The 26,244-nt window shown below is 46.9% G+C and overlaps 1 protein-coding gene across 6 annotated transcripts in view; it reads left to right on the top strand.

Annotated features, from left to right (window-relative positions):
* The first annotated feature begins 1,344 nt into the window (after positions 1 to 1,344).
* LOC110497191 (nocturnin) overlaps positions 1,345 to 26,244 on the top strand; it is a 29,823-nt gene continuing 4,923 nt past the window's right edge. For 2 of the 6 annotated variants that reach the window (XR_016488762.1, XM_090210039.1), the window contains exon 1: positions 1,345 to 2,531. Coding sequence is in view for 2 of the 6 variants with exons in the window: in XM_090210039.1 (XP_090066165.1) it covers positions 2,207 to 2,531 (325 nt within the window). In the remaining 4 variants the exon portion in view is untranslated. Of the gene's footprint in view, positions 2,532 to 3,342; positions 3,494 to 20,673; positions 20,871 to 26,244 lie in introns of those variants that run through there. The other 4 variants (XM_021573179.3, XR_016488764.1, XM_090210040.1 and 1 more) reach the window with 4 other exon arrangements.

The raw sequence follows: 26,244 nt of genomic DNA, 5'->3' as shown, positions 1-26,244 counted from the left end.
GGCTGTGTTGGAGCACGAGGGTGATGAAACACACAGCTAGAGGTAGTAAACTAGGGAGAGGAGGCTGTGTTGGAGCACGAGGGTGATGAAACACACAGCTAGAGGTAGTAAACTAGGGAGAGGAGGCTGTGTTGGAGCACGAGGGTGATGAAACACACAGCCAGAGGTAGTGAACTAGGGAGAGGAGACTGTATTGGAGCACAAGGGTGATGAAACACACAGCTAGAGGTAGTAAACTAGGGAGAGGAGGCTGTGTTGGAGCACAAGGGTGATGAAACACACAGCTAGAGGTAGTAAACCAGGGAGAGGAGGCTGTATTGGAGCACAAGGGTGATGAAACACACAGCCAGAGGTAGTAAACTAGGGAGAGGAGGCTGTGTTGGAGCACGAGGGTGATGAAACACACAGCTAGAGGTAGTAAACTAGGGAGAGGAGGCTGTGTTGGAGCACAAGGGTGATGAAACACAGAGCCAGAGGTAGTAAACTAGGGAGAGGAGACTGTATTGGAGCACAAGGGTGATGAAACACACAGCTAGAGGTAGTAAACTAGGGAGAGGAGGCTGTGTTGGAGCACAAGGGTGATGAAACACACAGCTAGAGGTAGTAAACTAGGGAGAGGAGGCTGTATTGGAGCACAAGGGTGATGAAACACACAGCCAGAGGTAGTAAACTAGGGAGAGGAGGCTGTGTTGGAGCACAAGGGTGATGAAACACACAGCTAGAGGTAGTAAACTAGGGAGAGGAGGCTGTGTTGGAGCACAAGGGTGATGAAACACACAGCTAGAGGTAGTAAACTAGGGAGAGGAGGCTGTGTTGGAGCACGAGGGTGATGAAACACACAGCTAGAGGTAGTAAACTAGGGAGAGGAGGCTGTGTTGGAGCACGAGGGTGATGAAACACACAGCTAGAGGTAGTAAACTAGGGAGAGGAGGCTGTGTTGGAGCACAAGGGTGATGAAACACACAGCCAGAGGTAGTAAACTAGGGAGAGGAGACTGTATTGGAGCACAAGGGTGATGAAACACACAGCTAGAGGTAGTAAACTAGGGAGAGGAGGCTGTGTTGGAGCACAAGGGTGATGAAACACACAGCTAGAGGTAGTAAACTAGGGAGAGGAGGCTGTATTGGAGCACAAGGGTGATGAAACACACAGCCAGAGGTAGTAAACTAGGGAGAGGAGGCTGTGTTGGAGCACAAGGGTGATGAAACACACAGCTAGAGGTAGTAAACTAGGGAGAGGAGGCTGTGTTGGAGCACAAGGGTGATGAAACACACAGCTAGAGGTAGTGAACTAGGGAGAGGAGGCTGTATTGGAGCACAAGGGTGATGAAACACACAGCTAGAGGTAGTGAACTAGGGAGAGGAGGCTGTGTACCCAATAGAGTAGGGTTTTCCCCCTGGGTGCACGTTCAGTTTTTTCCCCAGCACTACACAGCTGATTCAAATGATTAAAGCTTGATGATGAGTTAGTTATTTGAACCAGTTGTGTATTGCTGGGGAAAACCCCCAAAACGAGCACCAAGGAGGGGACCCAAGGACCGAGTTCAGAAACCCTGCGATAGAGGACTAACGCCTTGATCACACTGAGCGCAAAATAGTACGAAGCATCATCTGGATATGTGTGCAACAAAAGTTCAACATTCACCTTCTGCTACCATTTCTGTCAAGCCGTCAACGCATACAGTTTCACGCATACGTCACCGTGCGCGCAACAAAGAACGCACTGCAGGGCAAACGCAACGTTCCATTGGACACGAAGGTACTTACGGTGTACTAAAAATGCCTAACACTGTCGGTGTGATCAAGGCGGAAGCAAATTAAACTAAGACCCATGCAGTATTTATTTTTTAGGGATTTTAAAATGTAATTCTATTCCTTGACTTTTCACAAGTACCACGATATGCGTTGTATATGGTTGCCAGTGTAAAGAGAGTAATGCTACTTTCAGAATATTTTTTTCTTTCAGAATCAGAAGTGGTTACAGAACCTCTGTACTAAGTGACACCCAAACCTGCTTGGCAGGCCTTGCTGTTATTATGAAAGGAGAAGCGGAGTCCCTAGTTACGAAAGAGTGACGGGAAGTGTCCTTTTTCTGAAGCTGGAGACATTAGGTGTCGCCTTTTGCCCAATCTCATAAGGCTCAAGACTACTAAAGAGAAGTTAACATCGTTTTTGAATATCTTTTAACCGGTAATCCGATCCGCGACATGCACGCACACAGGGAGATAAACAGTGATTACCCCACAGGTGGGCAAAGCCCCGGTGAAAAAGAGACGGAACCACCACCTGCAAACGCCATGTATCATCAAAGTCTTGCGGCGTCACGACTGTCAAGTAGTCTACTGACGCTGCCTAAAGAGTTACCGGCTTTCTGTGCGTCCAACCACGGCATGCTCGTGATGAACCCGGGGTTGCTGAATTCACGGGCGGGTTCTCCTTATTATTCGGAGACCTACAGCGATAATCTTAACAATAAACGGAAGAAACCTGCGATCCAAACAAGGCAGGAACGCTTCGCAGGTTCCGGAAACGGTGAGTTGGTTTAGTAACAATGTTACAGCACAATCACTCAACGAGTCAGATAAATGGTGTCTCTACTCTTATCGATCCAAGACTTAATGCTAAAGTTTGAAATGTTCTCTTACTGATTTAAAGATGGGCATCTTGTAAAGATGTAACTTAGATATCCTAGCAAATTCGGGGGGTGGCCCCGATTGGGACTCGAAATCGGGTCAAATCAAAACCCGTTACGCAAGGAGGTCCAAACCTCTTGACGAGGTCGTTAAGTGTTGGGTTCAAGTCACTACAACATAGTTAATTGTGCTGTTGTTGAGAGAAGCGAAGCTGGTAACTACTCTAAAAGCATCATTAGAAAATGCAACAAAGTTATGATTCATGTCCAGTGGTATTGTATCAGGGGTAATCTCGTTTAAACTATAAGAATATTATATATACATAAATGCCTCCATTTATGCAAGTTGGGAATGTGCATGTTTGTTCCACAAATTCTAAACGTCATTCCAATCATTTAACCCCCAAAGCGCTTGCATTACTTCAAAGGCTCTCCTCCGCCTTTCACATGGCAACTGCAGGCTTTTGCTCCAGCCCTACTCTAACACCAGGAGCTGGGTTCATAGATTTGGGTCAGGTATGTTAGAGAAGGAGAAACAGCAGACATCCATCCAGCACAGCCTCTGATTTGAAAAGGCTACCCCCTGGTTCTCTCTCACCTTTGCGTGTGGAGGCTTTTGCTTCTGGCCCTGCGCCAACATACCTGAACGGTCATTTACATAGCTGCTGTTTCTCCAGTTCACCAGTAGGTGACAGTAGAACCCATGTTTTCACACTGACTCATTCCAATGACCTTGTAGTGCAGCTGTTGAAAAGCACAGCGCTACCACGCTTCTCCACACGGTCACACACACATACTGGACACGCAGGAGTAAGAAACGCACACACAGTGAATCTGCTGAGGATACGATAGCTCCAGTCTGGTAAGTTAACGTTTCAACAGTAGCCTGTCAACCAGGATTCTAACCATGTTTTATAGAACGTTTCAACAGTAGCCTGTCAACCAGGATTCTAACCATGTTTTATAGAACGTTTCAACAGTAGCCTGTCTACCAGGATTCTAACCATGTTTTATAGAACGTTTCAACAGTAGTCTGTCAACCAGGATTCTAACCATGTTTTATAGAACGTTTCAACAGTAGCCTGTCTACCAGGATTCTAACCATGTTTTATAGAACGTTTCAACAGTAGCCTGTCTACCAGGATTCTAACCATGTTTTATAGAACGTTTCAACAGTAGTCTGTCAACCAGGATTCTAACCATGTTTTATAGAACGTTTCAACAGTAGCCTGTCTACCAGGATTCTAACCATGTTTTATAGAACGTTTCAACAGTAGCCTGTCAACCAGGATTCTAACCATGTTTTATAGAACGTTTCAACAGTAGCCTGTCAACCAGGATTCTAACCATGTTTTATAGAACGTTTCAACAGTAGCCTGTCTACCAGGATTCTAACCATGTTTTTGAAGTTGAACCTCTTCTACTGTTGGTTCATTGCTCAACTCTTTCATTTTCTCGATCTTTTTCATGGCTCTGGAACAGTTATGGAATAACACTCTACTCTCAAGCAAACTGTTTTATTCTCTCTCTCTCTCTCTCTCTCTCTCTCTCTCTCTCTCTCTGGGGCTTGTGGGTAAGATTGTTGTATGTTGTTTGATGTACAGTGACTTGTCAAAGTATTCACCCCCTTTGATATTTTTCCTATTTTGTTGCCTTATATAACCTGGAATTAAAATAGATTTTGGGGGAGGGTTGTACAATCACTTTGATTTACACAACATGCCTACCACTTTGAAGATGCAAAATATTTTTTGTGAAAGAAATAAGACAAAAAACTGAACTGGAGCGTGCCCCCCTCAAAGTCAATACTCTGTAGAGCCTCCTTTCACAGCAATAACAGCTGACAGTCTCTTGGTATGTCTCTATATGTTGTAACTTTAATGTGTTACAGAGTTAATGTTTAAGTTTATTCTTTGAGCTGTATCTAAAGATATTTCTTTAGATTTATTTGCATATGTAATTGTATTGGGTTGTGTTGAATTACGCTTTTTGACTGCAAGTCCCAGAATGCCTTGCGAGAGGAATGAGTGATAACGCGCCAATTATGTGCAGGTGCGGGTGATTGTGGCTGACTTTCCAACAGCATCTTACCTGCATTGCTCTGTACCAAAACAATTGTTGTTAAATGTAACGTAAACAAGTATTCTTACTAAAATAAGCTTTCGTATCAAACCCGACGTCCCGAGTCATTACTAAGAAGTTAGTTAATCTAAAATTTGGTGCCGAAACCAGGGATATGAGCTGCGACGAAGAAGTGGCTGAAATGGCTGAGGAGGAACGTCGGCATGAAGCAGAAAGAATGAGACGAAAGCGGGGTACCATTCGAGGCGCAACAACGCGGATTTTGAATCAGATTGACGTGGAAATATCCCAGTCAAATCCGGATACCGATCACTTGAGTACATTGTTGGAATTGCTATCCGCTAAGGAGGACAGTTTGTTTGAGCTCGATCGTGGAATTGAACAGTTAACGCCATTGGACGGATTGGAGGCAGAGATTGCATGCACGGAGGATTACAAAGAACGCATTATCATGCTGAAGAGCCGTGCACAAAGAGTGATAACGAAGAAACAGGACGTCAATCCACTACCAGCCCGGGTGAGTGACGCTAACTCAAACATATCACAGAGACAATCAGTAAGGCTACCGAAGTTGATTATTGAGAAATTCTATGGAGATGTTAGTATGTGGCAGGAGTTTTGGAGCCAATATGAGACTGCTATTCACAACAATGATTCACTGTGTAAAAAAGAGAAGTTTACCTATCTGAAAACATATCTTACTGGACCAGCTGCAAAGGCAGTAGCAGGACTGATGTTAACAGACAGTAACTATGATAATGCAATCACTCTACTCAAGAGCAGATTTGGAAGGAAAGATCTTGTGATTAGTGCTCATATGTCAAAGCTGCTGAATCTCACACCTGTGAAGAAATCCTCTGATCTAAATGCATTGAGGCAGCTATATGATGAATGTGAAATTCAGATTAGGAGCCTGGAATCACTGGGTGTAATGTCAGAAACCTATGGAAGCCTACTATTCCCAATCTTACTGCAGATGATTCCAGAGGACATAGCTCTTGACTATAGTCGTCAGAGGGGAGTAGATGATGAATGGAAAGTGTCTGAGATTATCAGTTTCCTACAGAAAGAGGTTCAGAGCAGGGAGAGAGCGCTACAAATGACAAGATCATACAACCAACAGAAAGAGAGCAAACCATGGAACAAGTCATGCTTCTCCAATGAAATGAAAACAAAAAGACCCAACATGCCCTCTGCTGCAGCACTGCATACAACCAGCCAGAAGGAACAACAAACGTGTCTATTTTGTGACAGTGCAGACCACAAATCAGAAAACTGCACTGACTACAATATTGCTACACGCAAAGAGAAACTAAAGAACATGGGAAGATGCTTTGTATGTTTAGGACAGAGACACATAGCAAAATTCTGTAAAGTCAAAGATGTGTCATGTGCAACATGTGGAAGCAGACATCACATTGCGGTTTGTACCAGTAAGAGGAGGGAGGTGCAACCCCCTACTGTTTCTGTAGATGCTGTTGTTTCCTCAGTTATTCCCCATTCAGTGAAGATGAAGCCAGATGGACAGAACACTGTGTTGCTACAAACGGCAAAGGCATGGGTAGAAGGCCCATCGGGCAGGAAGATAGCTCGTTGCTTACTAGATGGAGGCAGTCAGAGAAGCTTCATACATGAAAACCTTGTGAAGGGCTTGAAGCTACCAGTAATCAGACAAGAGGCACTCACTCTTCACACGTTTGGCTCCTCTGCCCCAGCAACGTCCCAACGCAACACAGTGAAAGTCATCTTGGAGAATGTCTGGGACAAACAGCAGAGAATAGAGATAGAGGCAATTGAAACCCCACAAGTGTGCACAGCTGTGATGAAGGTTCCTGGTGAACGGATTCAGCATGAGCTCAGTAAAAGGGGACTGCAGCTCGCAGACTTTCCAGGAGATGACAATGATCCTGAACTCTCTGTCCTGATAGGAGCAGACTACTACTGGCAGATAGTATCAGGCAGAGTGGAGCGACTGACGGAGACGCTAGTTGCTTTAGAGAGCACCTTTGGATGGTCGGTGCAGGGACCCGTGTCCATGTCAAGTGTCGCCGAGGCAACTTGCATGTTCATCCCACTTGATGAAGACACACTAGTCTCCAAGCAATTGCATGCATTCTGGGAGCTTGAGTCTCTGGGTATTCTAAGCGAGAAAACACAGAACTCAGAGGAAACCGAGGCTCTACAAAGGTTTGAGGAAACAACCACCTTCAAAGATGGGCGATACCATGTGGAGTTGCCATGGAAACGAGAAATGCCAGAACTCCAAGACAACTATAGAATCGCCAAGAAACGGTTTGAATGTCTGAAGAAAAGGCTGAAGAAGGATGTGACGTTGTACAGCAGATACAATGAAGTAGTAGAAGACTACTTACAACAAGATATGGCAGAGGACGTGCCCAAGGACAACGCATCAAGTGCAGACAACGTAAAATACTACTTACCTCACCATGCAGTACTCCGAGAAGATAAGGTGACAACAAAACTGAGAGTGGTGTTTGATGCCTCGTCCCATGAAGATGGCTGTCCATCTCTCAATGACTGTCTACTCACAGGACCGAACCTGAATCCGGATCTGCTCAGCGTTCTGATAAAGTTCAGACTACATGAGATCGCATTCATGGCAGACATCAAGAAAGCTTTCCTGCAGATATCCCTAGCAGAGAGAGAAAGAGACGCCGTGAGATTTCTATGGCTCACTGGCCCACCAAGGGGAGAAAATGAAGAGGAGCTGCGTGTGCTGAGGATGAAAAGAGTGGTATTTGGAGCTTCCCCAAGTCCATTTTTGCTGGCAGCTACAATCAGGAAGCACCTGAAACAATATGAAACAGAACAACCAGAAGTTGTAGAGATACTGAGAGAGTCACTCTACGTAGATGACTTCATTGCAAGTTCACGCAATGTTGAAGAGGCTTACCTTGTGACAACAACTGCAAAGCGAATGCTGTCGAATGCAGGCATGGACCTCTGCAAGTGGATGACCAATTCTCCTGAATTGAAAACAAAATGGGAGGAGAGTACGACAACTGACCACCCGTTGACGTTAGAAACACAAGGATTAGCGCTGAAGGTTTTAGGTTTAGTATGGAGGCCGGAAACGGATGACTTTGTGTTTGACCTCAGGCCGCTACTGAGCATTCTAAGGCAAAAGGAAAACACAAAGAGAAGTGTTCTGCAGTCGTCTGCACGTGTCTTCGACCCTCTTGGTTTCTTAACTCCCTTCACCATCAGGATCAAGTGCATGTTCCAGGAAATGTGGGAGAGGGGACTCAGCTGGGACGAAGAATTACCACCTGATCTGACACGAGAATGGCAACAGTGGTGTTCAGAACTACCCCAGTTACACCAGCTCACCATACCAAGGTGGTACAGAACAGACATGCGGCCACAGAATAACCACACCCTGAAACTACACGTGTTCTGTGATGCAAGTGAAAGGGCTTACAGTGCAGTAGCTTACTTGCAAGGTGAGTCACAAGACAGGGAAACAACAAGTCTAGTCGCATCCAAGTCCAGGGTAGCCCCACTTAAGAAAATGACGCTGCCACGCCTGGAGCTCATGGGAGCTGTGATTGGAGCGAGACTAGCAAACAACTTGATGACCACACTGAAAATGGAAGAAAAACAGATTAACATGTGGACAGACTCGATGATCGTGCTGCATTGGATTTGCAGCTCAGCTCAGAAATGGAAACAGTTTGTTGCGAACAGAGTGACGGAGATCCAGTCCTTGACCAATCCAGAGTCATGGTCACATATTGAAGGGAAAACTAATCCAGCTGACCTCCCTACAAGAGGACAAACTGTTAGAAACTTGACACAGAGCGAGCTATGGTGGAATGGACCCAGAATTCTGACATCACCCAATCAGTCCGAAGAGACTGATGATAACAAGGTTCCGGAAGAGGTGAATATAGAACTCAAGTCCAGTTGCCAGGTTACTGTACAACTCGCAGCAAACAGCACAGACAGCACTGAACCTGTGTTGGAGCTTGAAAGGTACAGCAAACTGAAAAGAGTGTTCAGAGTCACCGCCTGGATAAAGAGATTCATAGCCAATGCTCGTACAACCATAAAGATGCAAGGTGAACTGACTGCTGACGAACTGTTCAATGCAGAAAAGTACTGGATTAAGGTAACACAACAACAGAGTTTCGGACAGGAGATCAAACTACTGAAGGCAGGAAAAAGCCTAAACAATGACTGTAAAATCAGAGAACTGAAACCTTTCCTGGACGAACACGAACTACTCAGTGTAGGAGGAAGACTGCAACAGTCCAACTTCACATTCAGAGAGCAGCACCCATGGGTTCTGCCCAATAAATCCAGATACTCAGAAATGCTGATACAGTACCAACATGAGAAGGTGATGCATTCTGGAGCAAGAGACACTCTAGTACAAATCAGAGAGCGATACTGGATCTTGAGTGCTAGGCAGCTAGTCAAGAGCACAGTGGCAAGATGTATAGTGTGCAAGAGATTCAAGGCAAGGGCCGGACAGCAGGTCACTGCGCCTTTACCAAAAGACAGAATAACTGAATCCCCACCATTCGAAGTCACAGGTGTGGATTTTGCAGGACCGCTCTATGTGAAAGAAAATGGTTCTGTGAAGAAGTCATACATTGCACTGTTCACTTGTGCTGTAACCAGAGCAGTGCATTTGGAACTGGTCTCAGATCAGTCAACAGAGACATTCTTGTTAGCTCTAAAAAGATTCATCTCAAGGAGAGGATTATGCAAGGTAATCTACTCAGACAATGCAAAAACGTTCAAGAGAGCTGATCAGGACTTGAAAGAGCTGTGGAAGGCAATTGAAGAGCCCCAACTATTGGCGTTCTTCTCAGAAAGGGGCATCACCTGGAGGTTCATTGCAGAGCGAGCAGCCTGGTGGGGCGGATTCTGGGAAAGACTCGTCAGGTCAGTAAAAACATGCCTGCGAAAGGTTCTTGGGAGAGCTTCACTTAATTTTGAAGAGATATGCACAGTCCTGACAGAGGTTGAAGCTATCCTAAATTCTAGGCCTCTGACCTTCGTGCACAATGAGGTGGATGAACCACAACCCCTGACCCCAGCACACTTCCTGGTGGGTAAAAGACTAACCTCTTTGCCTCCAAAGCCATTTCCAGCTGACACTCAGCATCCAACGTTAAACAAGGGGGAAATGACACGCAGATGGAAGTACAGGCAGAGACTTGTGACCAGTTTCTGGAACAGTTGGCGAAGGGACTACTTGCTGGATCTAAAGTCAGCACACCGCTGTGACACACCACAGCCCACCCCACTGAAAGCGGGTGACGTTGTACTCATTGGAGAAGATAACCTACCCAGACAAACCTGGAAACTAGGAAAGATTGAGGAACTGTTTCCAGGCCGAGATGGCTTAGTTAGATCATGTTCAGTTCGTACTGCTTCAGGGACTTTGTTGAGGAGACCTATTCAGTTGATATACTGCCTAGAGATCTAGATGAACACAATTGTTCATCGGGGGGGGAGGATGTTGTAACTTTAATGTGTTACAGAGTTAATGTTTAAGTTTATTCTTTGAGCTGTATCTAAAGATATTTCTTTAGATTTATTTGCATATGTAATTGTATTGGGTTGTGTTGAATTACGCTTTTTGACTGCAAGTCCCAGAATGCCTTGCGAGAGGAATGAGTGATAACGCGCCAATTATGTGCAGGTGCGGGTGATTGTGGCTGACTTTCCAACAGCATCTTACCTGCATTGCTCTGTACCAAAACAATTGTTGTTAAATGTAACGTAAACAAGTATTCTTACTAAAATAAGCTTTCGTATCAAACCCGACGTCCCGAGTCATTACTAAGAAGTTAGTTAATCTAAAACTATAAGCTTGGCACATCGAGCCACTGGGATTTCTGTCCATTCTTCAAGGCAAAACTGCTCCAGCTCCTTCAAGTTGGATGGGTTCCGCTCGTGTACAACAATCTTTAAGTCATACCACAGATTCTCAATTGGATTAACCTCTCTGAACCATCCATCCCGGATCCGGGATAATTGTCATCAGCAACGCTGAATAGCGTAGCGCCACAGTCAAATAATATTACTGGAAAATATTCATGAAATCAATCCAAGCGTTTGTTTAAGTTTATCGATCACTAGACAAAACATTAAGTACACTTAGCATCAGGTAGCTCGGTCACGAATCAGAAAAGCAGAAATCAAATGAATCGTTTACCTTTGATCTTCGGATGTTTTCACTCACGAGACTCCCAGTTAGACAACAAATGTTCCTTTTGTTCCATAAAGATATTTTTTTATATCCAAATACCTCCGTTAGTTTGGTGCGTTATGCCCAGGAATCCACCGGAAAGAGCGGTCACGACAACTCAGACAAAAATTCCAAATTATATCCATAATGTCCACAGAAACATGTCAAACATTTTTTATAATCAATCCTCAGGGTGTTTTTCAAATATTTATTCGATAATATATCAACCGGGACAGTTGGCTTTTCACTAGGACCGGGAGGAACAATGGCCGCATTTCTCTTTTGCGCACAACTCACTCTGAGAGCCCCCATCCACTTACGCAATGTGGTCGTTCACGCCAATTCTTCAAAATAAAAGCCTGAAACTATGTCTAAAGGCTGACAACTTAGGGAAGCCATAGAAAAAGGAATCTGGTTGATATCCCTTTTAAATGGGCAATAGGGATGCATAACAAGAGAGGTTTCAAAAACAGGCACTTCCTGATTGGATTTTCCTCAGGTTTTAGCCTGCAATATCAGTTCTGTTTAATTCCGACACAATTTTGACAGTTTTGGAAACTTTAGAGTGTTTTCTATCATAATCTGTCAATTATATGCATATTCTAGCATCTGGCCCTAAGAAATAGGCTGTTTACTTTGGGAACGTTATTTTTCCAAACATAAAAATAGTGCCCCCTAGCTTCAAACTGCACTGGGCCTTTAGCAAACTGCACTGGGGCCTTTAGCAAACTGCACTGGGGCCTTCAACAAACCTGTTGCCCTACACCTTCCCTCACCGTGCTCCTACACTTTCCTAAGACGTGTAGGCCTGCGTGTTGGTACCAGACTCTTTCAGACCTGTGTCTGTTCATGGCAGAACTCTGACAAAACCATTGGGGGTGGTTTCCTGGATAGTGGTTAGGCATTGGATTAAAAAGCAAGCTCTTTAGAGAATCCCAATTGAAAGTGCTTTTTAGTCCAGGACTAGGCTTTATCCGTGTCCGGGAAACCGCCACGTTTAATTTAGTTTTCTAGAGATGGATAGATGGAACCCATTAGTGGCAACACTGTTGTAGGCTCTGCCCCTTTATGGTGTGGCCGACCTAACTTACTTACTTAATCATTTTAGCCACGAGCAAATCCCTTCCATGATCTAGTAGATGTCTAGATCACCCAGTGGAAACGCTGTAGGAGGCTGATCTAGTAATGTCGAGATCACCCAGTGGAAACGCTGTAGGGGGCTGATCGGGTAGATGTCTAGATCACCCTGTGGAAACGCTGTAGGAGGCTGATCGGGTAGATGTCTAGATCACCCAGTGGAAACGCTGTAGGAGGCTGATCGGGTAGATGTCTAGATCACCCTGTGGAAACGCTGTAGGAGGCTGATCGGGTAGATGTCTAGATCACCCAGTGGAAATGCTGTAGGAGGCTGATCGGGTAGATGTCTAGATCACCCTGTGGAAACGCTGTAGGAGGCTGATCGGGTAGATGTCTAGATCACCCAGTGGAAACGCTGTAGGAGGCTGATCGGGTAGATGTCTAGATCACCCTGTGGAAACGCTGTAGGAGGCTGATCTGGTAGATGTCTAGATCACCCTGTGGAAACGCTGTAGGAGGCTGATCGGGTAGATGTCTAGATCACCCTGTGGAAACGCTGTAGGAGGCTGATCGGGTAGATGTCTAGATCACCCTGTGGAAACGCTGTAGGAGGCTGATCGGGTAGATGTCTAGATCACCCAGTGGAAACGCTGTAGGAGGCTGATCGGGTAGATGTCTAGATCACCCAGTGGAAACGCTGTAGGAGGCTGATCGGGTAGATGTCTAGATCACCCAGTGGAAACGCTGTAGGAGGCTGATCGGGTAGATGTCTAGATCACCCAGTGGAAACGCTGTAGGAGGCTGATCGGGTAGATGTCTAGATCACCCAGTGGAAACGCTGTAGGAGGCTGATCGGGTAGATGTCTAGATCACCCAGTGGAAACGCTGTAGGAGGCTGATCGGGTAGATGTCTAGATCACCCAGTGGAAACGCTGTAGGAGGCTGATCTGGTAGATGTCTAGATCACCCAGTGGAAATGCTGTAGGAGGCTGATCGGGTAGATGTCTAGATCACCCAGTGGAAACGCTGTAGGAGGCTGATCTGGTAGATGTCTAGATCACCCAGTGGAAACGCTGTAGGAGGCTGATCTGGCCCTTTTGTAGAACAACGAGACCAGAGGTTACAATTGAAGGTTTTGGAGACCATTAAAACCATTTGAATGTCACAACTATACCCATCCCAGTAGAGACCTGCTAGCTGGGTTACTGGGCCCGTCCCTCACCGTGCTCCAGTAGAGACCTGCTAGCTGCGTTACTGGGCCCGTCCCTCACCGTGCTCCAGTAGAGACCTGCTAGCTGCGTTACTGGGCCCGTCCCTCACTGTGCTCCAGTAGAGACCTGCTAGCTGGGTTACTGGACCCGTCCCTCACCGCGCTCCAGTAGAGACCTGCTAGCTGGGTTACTGGGCCCGTCCCCCACCGCACTCCAGTAGAGACCTGCTAGCTGGGTTACTGGGCCCGTCCCTCACCGCGCTCCAGTAGAGACCTGCTAGCTGGGTTACTGGGCCCATCCCTTACCGTGCTCGAGTAGAGACCTGCTAGCTGGGTTACTGGGCCCATCCCTCACCGTGCTCCAGTAGAGACCTGCTAGCTGCGTTACTGGGCCCGTCCCTCACCGCGCTCCAGTAGAGACCTGCTAGCTGGGTTACTGGGCCCGTCCCTGACCGCACTCCAGTAGAGACCTGCTAGCTGGGTTACTGGGCCCGTCCCTCACCGTGCTCCAGTAGAGACTGCTAGCTGGGTTACTGGGCCCGTCCCCCACCGCGCTCCAGTAGAGACCTGCTAGCTGGGTTACTGGGCCCATCCCTCACCGTGCTCCAGTAGAGACCTGCTAACTGGGTTACTGGGCCCGTCCCCCACCGCGCTCCAGTAGAGACCTGCTAGCTGGGTTACTGGGCCCGTCCCTCACCGTGCTCCAGTAGAGACCTGCTAGCTGGGTTACTGGGCCCGTCCCTCACCGTGCTCCAGTAGAGACTGCTAGCTGGGTTACTGGGCCCGTCCGCCACCGCGCTCCAGTAGAGACCTGCTAGCTGGGTTACTGGGCCCGTCCCCCACCGCACTCCAGTAGAGACCTGCTAGCTGGGTTACTGGGCCCGTCCCTCACCGCGCTCCAGTAGAGACCTGCTAGCTGGGTTACTGGGCCCATCCCTTACCGTGCTCCAGTAGAGACCTGCTAGCTGGGTTACTGGGCCCATCCCTCACCGTGCTCCAGTAGAGACCTGCTAGCTGGGTTACTGGGCCCATCCCTCACCGTGCTCCAGTAGAGACCTGCTAGCTGGGTTACTGGGCCCGTCCCTCACCGTGCTCCAGTAGAGACCTGCTAGCTGCGTACCTGGGCCCGTCCCTCACCGTGCTCCAGTAGAGACCTGCTAGCTGGGTTACTGGGCCCGTCCCTCACCGCACTCCAGTAGAGACCTGCTAGCTGGGTTACTGGGCCCATCCCTCACCGTGCTCCAGTAGAGACCTGCTAGCTGGGTTACTGGGCCCGTCCCTCACCGTGCTCCAGTAGAGACCTGCTAGCTGGGTTACTGGGCCCGTCCCTCACCGTGCTCCAGTAGAGACCTGCTAGCTGGGTTACTGGGCCCATCCCTCACCGTGCTCCAGTAGAGACCTGCTAGCTGGGTTACTGGGCCCATCCCTCACTGTGCTCCAGTAGAGACCTGCTAGCTGGGTTACTGGGCCCGTCCCTCACCGCGCTCCAGTAGAGACCTGCTAGCTGGGTTACTGTTCCCGTCCCTCACCGTGCTCCAGTAGAGACCTGCTAGCTGGGTTACTGGGCCCGTCCCTCACCGTGCTCCAGTAGAGACCTGCTAGCTGGGTTACTGGGCCCGTCCCCCACCGTGCTCCAGTAGAGACCTGCTAGCTGGGTTACTGGGCCCGTCCCTCACCGTGCTCCAGTAGAGACCTGCTAGCTGGGTTACTGGGCCCGTCCCTCACCGTGCTCCAGTAGAGACCTGCTAGCTGGGTTACTGGGCCCGTCCCTCACCGTGCTCCAGTAGAGACCAGCTAGCTGGGTTACTGGGCCCGTCCCTCACCGTGCTCCAGTAGAGACCTGCTAGCTGGGTTACTGTTCCCGTCCCTCACCGTGCTCCAGTAGAGACCTGCTAGCTGGGTTACTGGGCCCGTCCCTCACCGTGCTCCAGTAGAGACCTGCTAGCTGGGTTACTGGGCCCGTCCCTCACCGTGCTCCAGTAGAGACCTGCTAGCTGGGTTACTGGGCCCGTCCCTCACCGTGCTCCAGTAGAGACTGCTAGCTGGGTTACTGGGCCCGTCCCCCACCGCGCTCCAGTAGAGACCTGCTAGCTGGGTTACTGGGCCCATCCCTCACCGTGCTCCAGTAGAGACCTGCTAACTGGGTTACTGGGCCCGTCTCCCACCGCACTCCAGTAGAGACCTGCTAGCTGGGTTACTGGGCCCATCCCTCACCGTGCTCCAGTAGAGACCTGCTAGCTGGGTTACTGGGCCCGTCCCTCACCGTGCTCCAGTAGAGACCTGCTAGCTGGGTTACTGGGCCCGTCCCTCACCGTGCTCCAGTAGAGACCAGCTAGCTGGGTTACTGGGCCCGTCCCTCACCGTGCTCCAGTAGAGACCTGCTAGCTGGGTTACTGGGCCCGTCCCTGACCGTGCTCCAGTAGAGACCTGCTAGCTGGGTTACTGGGCCCGTCCCTGACCGTGCTCCAGTAGAGACCTGCTAGCTGGGTTACTGGGCCCGTCCCTCACCGTGCTCCAGTAGAGACCTGCTAGCTGGGTTACTGGGCCCGTCCCTCACCGTGCTCCAGTAGAGACCTGCTAGCTGGGTTACTGGGCCCGTCCCTCACCGTGCTCCAGTAGAGACCTGCTAGCTGGGTTACTGGGCCCATCCCTCACCGCGGTCCAGTAGAGACCTGCTAGCTGGGTTACTGGGCCAATCCCTCACCGTGCTCCAGTAGAGACTTGCTAGCTGGGTTACTGGGCCCGTCCCTCACCGTGCTCCAGTAGAGACCTGCTAGCTGGGTTACTGGGCCCATCCCTCACCGTGCTCCAGTAGAGACCTGCTAGCTGGGTTACTGGGCCCGTCCCTCACCGTGCTCCAGTAGAGACCTGCTAGCTGGGTTACTGGGCCCGTCCCCCACCGTGCTCCAGTAGAGACCTGCTAGCTGGGTTACTGGGCCCATCCCTCACCGCGCTCCAGTAGAGACCTGCTAGCTGGGTTACTGGGTTGACACCCAGCCTCCTGTTGGCTCTGGTCCTTTTACCGAGGGCTATGTAACAGTTGAGTAATCAGAACATATGGTTCCCTCCCAGTTAGTACCAGGCATGTTCAAGCCTGCCTGTTTAACCAGAACTAGTCGATGGCACACCATGTCTGTGTATCTGAGGCAGCTGTTGTGTAATATAGTAGAGGATTAGCTGTGTTTAAATACATCTGTAGAGGTTATGTTTTTGGAAACCTGTATTGTAGAATGGTGGTGTGTGTTTGATTTCAGAAGACATTCCCAGCGGTGTTCTATTCTGGAATTCTACAGCGTAGCCGGAATGTTTTGTAGACAATGGATGGAACAGCTAAGACATCCTTCTTCAAATGACATCCCGTTCTCTGTAGGTATGAGACCTGGTGTGAGATGGACGGACCTGGTACGACCTCTAGGTTGTATGATGGTAGAGTGGCTTTGGGAACTGTTGAGTATCTCTCACATCACGTGTCATTACAAAAAACATTTGAGTTCTGTGTGGGCAGTCAAGCAGTATCAGTGTTAACCATCATTTATATAGCCAGCCAATGTTTGGTCCTAAGGGTCTAGTCTAGTGGTATAGATGGGTCTAGTCTAGTGGTATAGATGGGTCTAGTGGTGTAGTCTAGTTATATCTAGGGCCTAGTGGTATAGATGGGTCTAGTGGTGTAGTCTAGTTATATCTAGGGCCTAGTGGTATAGATTGGTCTAGTCTAGCTATATCTAGGGCCTAGTGGTATAGATGGGTCTAGTCTAGTGGTATAGATGGGTCTAGTCTAGTTATATCTAGGTCCTAGTGGTATAGATGGGTGTAGTCTAGTTATATCTAGGGCCTAGTGGTATAGATGGGTGTAGTCTAGTTATATCTAGGTCCTAGTTGTATAGATGGGTGTAGTCTAGTTAGATAGATCTAGTGGTGTAGTCTAGTGGTATAGATGGGTGTAGTCTAGTGGTATAGATGGGTGTAATCTAGTTATATCTAGGGCCTAGTGGTATTGATGGGTCTAGTGGTGTAGTCTAGTGGTATAGATGGGTGTAGTCTAGTTATATCTAGGTCCTAGTTGTATAGATGGGTGTAGTCTAGTTATATCTAGGTCCTAGTTGTATAGATGGGTGTAGTCTAGTTAGATGGGTCTAGTGGTGTAGTCTAGTTGTATAGATGGGTGTAGTCTAGCTATATCTAGGGCCAAGTGGTATAGATGGGTGTAGTCTAGCTATATCTAGGGCCTAGTGGTATAGATGGGTGTAGTCTAGCTATATCTAGGTCCTAGTTGTATAGATGGGTGTAGTCTAGTTATATCTAGGTCCTAGTTGTATAGATGGGTCTAGTCTAGTGGTATAGATGGGTGTAGTCTAGTTAGATGGGTCTAGTTGTATAGATGGGTGTAGTCTAGTGGTATAGATGGGTGTAGTCTAGTGGTATAGATGGGTGTAATTTAGTGGTATAGATGGGTGTAGTCTAGTTAGATGGGTCTGGTTATATCTAGGTCCTAGTGGTATAGATAGGTCTAGTGGTGTAGTCTAGTGGTATAGATGTGTGTAGTCTAGTTATATCTAGGGCCTAGTTGTATAGATGGGTGTAGTCTAGTTAGATGGGTCTAGTTATATCTAGAGGAAAAAGGGGGATTCTTGCAAGCTGAAGAAAACCATCCCAACATTGAAGCACGGGGTGGCAGCATCATGTTGTGGGGGTGGCAGCATCATGTTGTGGGGGTGGCAGCATCATGTTGTGGGGGTGGCAGCATCATGTTGTGGGGGTGCTGCTGCAGGAGGGACTGGTGCACCTCACAAAATAGTTGGCATCATGAGGTAGGAAAATTAAGTGGATATATTGAAGCAACATCTCAAGACATCAGTCAGGAAGTTAAAGCTTGGTCACAAATGGGTCTTCCAAATGGACAATGACCCCAAGCATACTTCCAAAGTTGTGTCAAAATGTCTTAAGGACAACAAAGTCAAGGTATTGGAGTGGCCATCACAAAGCCCTGACCTTAATCCTATCAAAAATATGTGGGCAGAATGGAAAAAGCATGTGCGAGAAAGGAGGCCTACAAACCTGACTCAGTTACACCAGCTCTGTCAGGAGGAATGGGCCAAAACTCACCCAACTTATTGTGGGAAGCTTGTGGAAGGATACCCAAAACGTTTGACCCAAGTTAAACAATTTAAAGGCAATGCTTCCAAATACTAATTGAGTGTATGTAAACTTCTGACCCACTGGGAATGTGATGAAAGAAATACAAGCTGAAATAAATCATTCTCTCCAGTATTATTCTGACATTTCACATTCTTAAAATAAAGTGGTGATTCTAACAGACCTACGACAGGGAATTTTTACTAGGATTAAATGTCAGGAATTGTGAAACTGAGTTTAAATGTATTTGGCTAAGGTGTATGTAAACTTCCGACTTCAACTGGTTGTGTGTGTGTGTGTGTGTGTGTGTGTGTGTATGTATGTATGTGTATATATATATATATATATGAGTTAATTGGTCTATTCATTTCTAATATTAGGGCCAAGTGGTATAGAAATGACATGAGCAGGTAAGCCAGTGGAAAGTTATCTGGCATTTAATTGAAGGACACACTGGTATGTACTCTCTCTCACCCACACACACACACACACACACACAGTACACACACACACAGTACACACAGTACACACACACACCGTCTCAGAGAGATGTTCACTCAGACAGTGTCACTTTATCCGTGCGTGACACATTGACATTTCCACCCTGGCAGTGTACTGTGTGTTCCATCCCCTCTGCTTCTCTGATGTACCCTTCTCACACAGTCTGTCTGCTCTGATGTACCCTTCTCACACAGTCTGTCTGCTCTGATCTACCCTTCTCACACAGTCTGTCTGCTCTGATCTACCCTACTCACACAGTCTGTCTGCTCTGATCTACCCTTCTCACACAGTCTGTCTGCTCTGATCTACCCTTCTCACACAGTCTGTCTGCTCTGATCTGCCCTTCTCTGTCTGTCTACTGCTCTGATATGCCCTTCTCTCTCTGTCTGCCTGTCTGTCTACTGCTCTGATATGCCCTTGTCTGTCTGTCTCTGTCTCTGCCCTTCTCTCCAATAAGATATGACATCTCGTGAATAAACTTTATTGACTATTTTAGCTGGGCCTCCATCTGTTTCATTTCATTTAAAAATATATATATTTTTCTCCCCATTTTCGTGGTATCCAATTGTTTAGTAGCTACTATGTTGTCTCATCGCTACAACTCCCGTACGGGCCTGCTACCCAGCCGACAAAGATTAGGGGAATCCGTGAGACTTACTCCCCATCCTCCCTCAAGATAGGGAGACCGAGAGGATAGGACAGTTAGACATGATAAGAGAGGAGAGGACAGTTCGACATGATAGGAGAGGAGAGGACAGTTCGACATGATAGGATAGGACAGTTAGACATGATAGGAGAGGAGAGGACAGTTAGACATGATAGGAGAGGACAGTTAGACATGATAGGAGAGGACAGTTAGACATGATAGGAGAGGACAGTTAGACATGATAGGAGAGGACAGTTAGACACGATAGGAGAGGAGAGGACAGTTAGACACAATAGGAGAGGACAGTTAGACACGATAGGAGAGGAGAGGACAGTTAGACACGATAGGAGAGGAGAGGACAGTTAGACATGATAGGAGAGGAGAGGACAGTTCAACATGATAGGAGAGGACAGTTAGACATGATAGGAGAGGACAGTTAGACATGATAGGAGAGGACAGTTAGACACGATAGGAGAGGAGAGGACAGTTAGACACAATAGGAGAGGACAGTTAGACACGATAGGAGAGGAGAGGACAGTTAGACACAATAGGAGAGGACAGTTAGACACGATAGGAGAGGAGAGGACAGTTAGACACGATAGGAGAGGAGAGGACAGTTAGACACGATAGGAGAGGAGAGGACAGTTAGACACAATAGGAGAGGAGAGGACAGTTAGACACGATAGGAGAGGAGAGGACAGTTACACAATATGAAGTGGAAAAATTTAATTTCTGAAATGCTTGAATAAATGTGTTTTTCCTACGTCATCTGTGGTCAGGAACATGAGCAGATACAACGGGTCTGTGGACGTCTCATGTCACCGTTCTGTCTCTGGACGTATTGAGGAACTGTGTGTGACGCTGAAGTGGCTGTTGGCTAAGGACTGGCATTGATTCCACTAACTCTATTATCATGAACCAAACCACAAACCCTGTGTGGTGAAATAACCCTCCCTACGTCTACGTCTGTTTATACAAGAACGCACCCTGTGTGTGAATCAGCGGTTGAGATTGTGTAGCTTTATATCCTGTCCCCAAGCACATGATCTGTGGTGACGCCTCATATGGACTGCTGCCCTCACTCCCTCCTAATCTCTCTCTCTCTCTCCCCTTCCCTCCCTCCCTCCCTTCCCTCTTTCTGTTCTCCCGCCCTCCCTCCCTCCCTCTGGGTTATAAGGTGTAGTGAACATTGAGCTCACTCAGAAACACACTGAGTACGTCTCTCAGACACTCGACGAGAGACGAGACACCAAGTGTTTATCAAACGTTGAGCAACATTTTACTGACGGTTCTTTCTCAAGACTGTCAGTCAGATACACACGGAAGGAAGAGACTGATGGAAACTATGGCTGAGCATGACTGTGGTATGTTTATTAAAGTCTTGTGTTAGCAGGTTTTATATTGGTCGTTGTAATGGGAAAGGCTCTCTTACGTCTGAGGTGACTTGTTGCAGATGGGGATTATCTGACAGTGAATTAAAAGGGAAACACCAGTACACTACAAGTACCACTGGTGTTTATTAAAGTCTTGTGTTAGCAGGTTTTATATTGGTCGTTGTAATGGGAAAGGCTCTCTTACGTCTGAGGTGACTTGTTGCAGATGGGGATTATCTGACAGTGAATTAAAAGGGAAACACCAGTACACTACAAGTACCACTGGTGTTTATTAAAGTCTTGTGTTAGCAGGTTTTATATTGGTCGTTGTAATGGGAAAGGCTCTCTTACGTCTGAGGTGACTTGTTGCAGATGGGGATTATCTGACAGTGAATTAAAAGGGAAACACCAGTACACTACAAGTACCACTGGTGTTTATTAAAGTCTTGTGTTAGCAGGTTTTATATTGGTCGTTGTAATGGGAAAGGCTCTCTTACGTCTGAGGTGACTTGTTGCAGATGGGGATTATCTGACAGTGAATTAAAAGGGAAACACCAGTACACTACAAGTACCACTGGTGTTTATTAAAGTCTTGTGTTAGCAGGTTTATATTGGTCGTTGTAATGGGAAAGGCTCTCTTACGTCTGAGGTGACTTGTTGCAGATGGGGATTATCTGACAGTGAATTAAAAGGGAAACACCAGTACACTGCAAGTACCACTGGTGTTTATTAAAGTCTTGTGTTAGCAGGTTTTATATTGGTCGTTGTAATGGGAAAGGCTCTCTTACGTCGGAGGTGACTTGTTGCAGATGGGGATTATCTGACAGTGAATTAAAAGGGAAACACCAGTACACTACAAGTACCACTGGTGTTTATTAAAGTCTTGTGTTAGCAGGTTTTATATTGGTCGTTGTAATGGGAAAGGCTCTCTTACGTCTGAGGTGACTTGTTGCTGATGGGGATTATCTGACAGTGAATTAAAAGGGAAACACCAGTACACTACAAGTACCACTGGTGTTTATTAAAGTCTTGTGTTAGCAGGTTTTATATTGGTCGTTGTAATGGGAAAGGCTCTCTTACGTCTGAGGTGACTTGTTGCTGATGGGGATTATCTGACAGTGAATTAAAAGGGAAACACCAGTACACTACAAGTACCACTGGTGTTTATTAAAGTCTTGTGTTAGCAGGTTTTATATTGGTCGTTGTAATGGGAAAGGCTCTCTTACGTCTGAGGTGACTTGTTGCAGATGGGGATTATCTGACAGTGAATTAAAAGGGAAACACCAGTACACTACAAGTACCACTGGTGTTTATTAAAGTCTTGTGTTAGCAGGTTTTATATTGGTCGTTGTAATGGGAAAGGCTCTCTTACGTCTGAGGTGACTTGTTGCAGATGGGGATTATCTGACAGTGAATTAAAAGGGAAACACCAGTACACTACAAGTACCACTGGTGTTTATTAAAGTCTTGTGTTAGCAGGTTTTATATTGGTCGTTGTAATGGGAAAGGCTCTCTTACGTCTGAGGTGACTTGTTGCAGATGGGGATTATCTGACAGTGAATTAAAAGGGAAACACCAGTACACTACAAGTACCACTGGTGTTTATTAAAGTCTTGTGTTAGCAGGTTTTATATTGGTCGTTGTAATGGGAAAGGCTCTCTTACGTCTGAGGTGACTTGTTGCAGATGGGGATTATCTGACAGTGAATTAAAAGGGAAACACCAGTACACTACAAGTACCACTGGTGTTTATTAAAGTCTTGTGTTAGCAGGTTTTATATTGGTCGTTGTAATGGGAAAGGCTCTCTTACGTCTGAGGTGACTTGTTGCAGATGGGGATTATCTGACAGTGAATTAAAAGGGAAACACCAGTACACTACAAGTACCACTGGTGTTTATTAAAGTCTTGTGTTAGCAGGTTTTATATTGGTCGTTGTAATGGGAAAGGCTCTCTTACGTCTGAGGTGACTTGTTGCAGATGGGGATTATCTGACAGTGAATTAAAAGGGAAACACCAGTACACTACAAGTACCACTGGTGTTTATTAAACTGATTGAGCTCCTGGATGTTGTCATGTAACAGATGAATTCTCCTTCATATTGTTGTGGATATCCTCATGTTTTGGTAGATGTGTGTGTGTGTGATGTTTTCTTAAATTGTAGTGTGATCCTGGTTTGGTTGAGAGCGGAGTTGTTTGGGGGGAGGGGTGTTCTATTTCACCCAATAAGGTCAGACTTTGCGAGGGCCCCTAGTGGGTCAACACAGAGGTGTTTATGTTGGTTGAGAAGCACACAGTTGTCTTGGTCACTGTCAAGGTGACGCAAAGGGACTGGGACGCTAGCGACATCTCTCTGTATGTAAACTCTGTTGTCTTTCTGTGATGAGTCTTCAGAGCTGCCATTCATTTAGATGGAGGGACTTCGTTCAGAACGAGGTGCAGTAGTGATTCAGATCTGTTTAGACTAGGGGTCAGAGACTGGGGGTCAGAGACTGGGGGTCAGAGACTAGGGGTCAGAGACTAGGGATCCTGTTGGAAAATATCCATATGATGCATGTGGTTCATTTGTCAGCGACCGACACACTGAACATGTAGACCGACGTGCAGTATTTGTTTACGAGCAAAACCTTTATCCCATCACTGTGTCTGACCTGGTTACCATAGCTCTGGTTCAAACCATGCACCTGCTCATCACACCCTGGTAAACAGCCATGTCCTGGTCTCAGAGCAACAGTGGTGTGTCCTCAGGACATATGGGCCAGTATGAGATCCTCAGGACATATGGGCCAGTGTGAGATCCTCAGGACCTATGGGCCAGTGTGAGATCCTCAGGACCTATGGGCCAGTGTGAGATCCTCAGGACCTATGGGCCAGTGTGAGATCCTCAGGACCTATGGGCCAGTGTGAGATCCTCAGGACCTATGGGCCAGTGTGTGATCGTCAGGACCTATGGGCCAGTGTGTGATCGTCAGGACCTATGGGCCAGTGTGAGATCCTCAGGACCTATGGGCCAGTGTGAGATCCTCAGGACCTATGGGCCAGTGTGAGATCCTCAGGACCTATGGGCCAGTGTGAGATCCTCAGGACATATGGGCCAGTATGAGATCCTCAGGACATATGGGCCAGTATGAGATCCTCAGGACCTATGGGCCAGTATGAGATCCTCAGGACCTATGGGCCAGTATGAAATCCTCAGGACATATGGGCCAGTATGAGATCCTCAGGACCTATGGGCCAGTATGAAATCCTCAGGACATATGGGCCAGTATGAGATCCTCAGGACCTATGGGCCAGTATGAGATCCTCAGGACCTATGGGCCAGTGTGAGATCCTCAGGACCTATGGGCCAGTGTGAGATCCTCAGGACCTATGGGCCAGTATGAGATCCTCAGGACCTATGGGCCAGTATGAGATCCTCAGGACCTATGGGCCAGTATGAGATCGTCAGGAATCAGCAATAGAACAAACAGCAGATAGTTAAACTGCTGACCACTGACTGTTTCTGGATGGCTATTGGTCTTGGCACAGAGATGAGGTTTTAGTGGTAATGTCAACAAAAGGTCTGTTTGTTGCTTAGTAACCTACCTAATCGTTTTAGGTTTTGATTTACTCATACATTATTGTTTTATTTAACTGTATTTAACTTGGCAAGTCAGTGAAGAACAAATTCTTATTTTACAATGACAGCCTACCCCGGCCAAACCCTCCCTTAAGCCGGACGACACTGGGCCAATTGTACTCTGCCCTATGGGACTCATGATCACGACCGGTTGTGATACAGCCCGGGATCAAACCAGGGTCTGTAGTGACACCTCTGGCACTGAGATGCAATGCCTTAGACAACTGCTCCTCTTGGGAGCCGAAACACCAGTTAGGATCAGATCACCCTTCGCCTTTTAAATGGGTTGATTCACCATTCACAGATCTAGGATCTGATCACCTTTCCCCTTTTATATGGGTTGATTCACCATTCATAGATACTCAGGAGTTTCCATTAACCATAGATCTAGGATCAGATCACCCTTCGCCAGACATAACCTTTTACCTTCATGAGGTTAATAACCATACTGACCCTAGATCAGTATTGAGGTAGAGAGATACTAATGTCAGGGGACTAGATGAGGCTAATCCAGTTCAACTGAAGGCCATCAGAGATTCAACTAGAATTTAGAAACAATGAAGACTAGACAGAGCTGGGAGATGTAGTCCAACTACAAGCTGCCATTAGACCGGGAGATGTAGTCCTTTATAAACTGAGCCTTACTGGTTCATGTGAGAGCTGGGAGATGGAGTCCTACTATAAACTGAGCCTTACTGGTTCATGTGAGAGCTGGGAGATGGAGTCCTTTATAAACTGAGCCTTACTGGTTCATGTGAGAGCTGGGAGATGTCATCCTACTAGAAACTGAGCCTTACTGGTTCGTGTGTCCAGAGTGGGCAAGAAGAGGAACACACAGTCAGCTGACAGTCATGTTTATCTCACAGCATACTGTTGTCCATGTGCTCACACACACACACACACACACACACAGTCACTACAAACTGGGCTGTAGGGTCACTGGTGCATGTGACTAGTTGAGAGTAAAGAGGAACTGGCACACAAACTGACAGCAGGGAAATAAATAGTACACACACACACACCGACTGAAAGTGGAGCGAGACGGAGCCAAAAGAACACACACACAATGGAGGAAGGAAACACACATATTTTTTTTTTATTCTATTTCACCTTTATTTAACCAGGTAGGCTAGTTGAGAACAAGTTCTCATTTGCAACTGCGACCTGGCCAAGATAAAGCATAGCAGTGTGAACAGACAACACAGAGTTACACATGGAGTAAACAATAAACAAGTCAATAACACAGTAGAAAACAAAGGGGGAGTCTATATACAATGTGTGCAAAAGGCATGAGGAGGTAGGCAAATAATTACAATTTTGCAGATTAACACTGGAGTGATAAATGATCAGATGGTCATGTACAGGTAGATATATTGGTGTGCAAAAGAGCAGAAAAATAAATAAATAAAAACAGTATGGGGATGAGGTAGGTGAAAAATGGGTGGGCTATTTACCAATAGACTATGTACAGCTGCAGCGATCTGTTAACTGCTCAGATAGCAGATGTTTGAAGTTGGTGAGGGAGATAAAAGTCTCCAACTTCAGCGATTTTTGCAATTCGTTCCAGTCACAGGCAGCAGAGTACTGGAACGAAAGGCGGCCAAATGAGGTGTTGGCTTTAGGGATGATCAGTGAGATATACACTGACTGTCTGAAACCAGAGATGAGACACACACTATGGAGGAAGGAGACACACACACTATGGAGGAAGGAGACACACATATACACTGACTGTCTGAAAGCAGAGAT

Source organism: Oncorhynchus mykiss, chromosome 19 (assembly GCF_057628025.1).
Source record: "Oncorhynchus mykiss isolate SJ-2025 chromosome 19, ASM5762802v1, whole genome shotgun sequence".
Taxonomy (NCBI): domain Eukaryota; kingdom Metazoa; phylum Chordata; class Actinopteri; order Salmoniformes; family Salmonidae; genus Oncorhynchus; species Oncorhynchus mykiss.
Note: the sequence above shows the minus strand (reverse complement) of the source record. Positions and strands in the feature narration are given on the sequence as shown.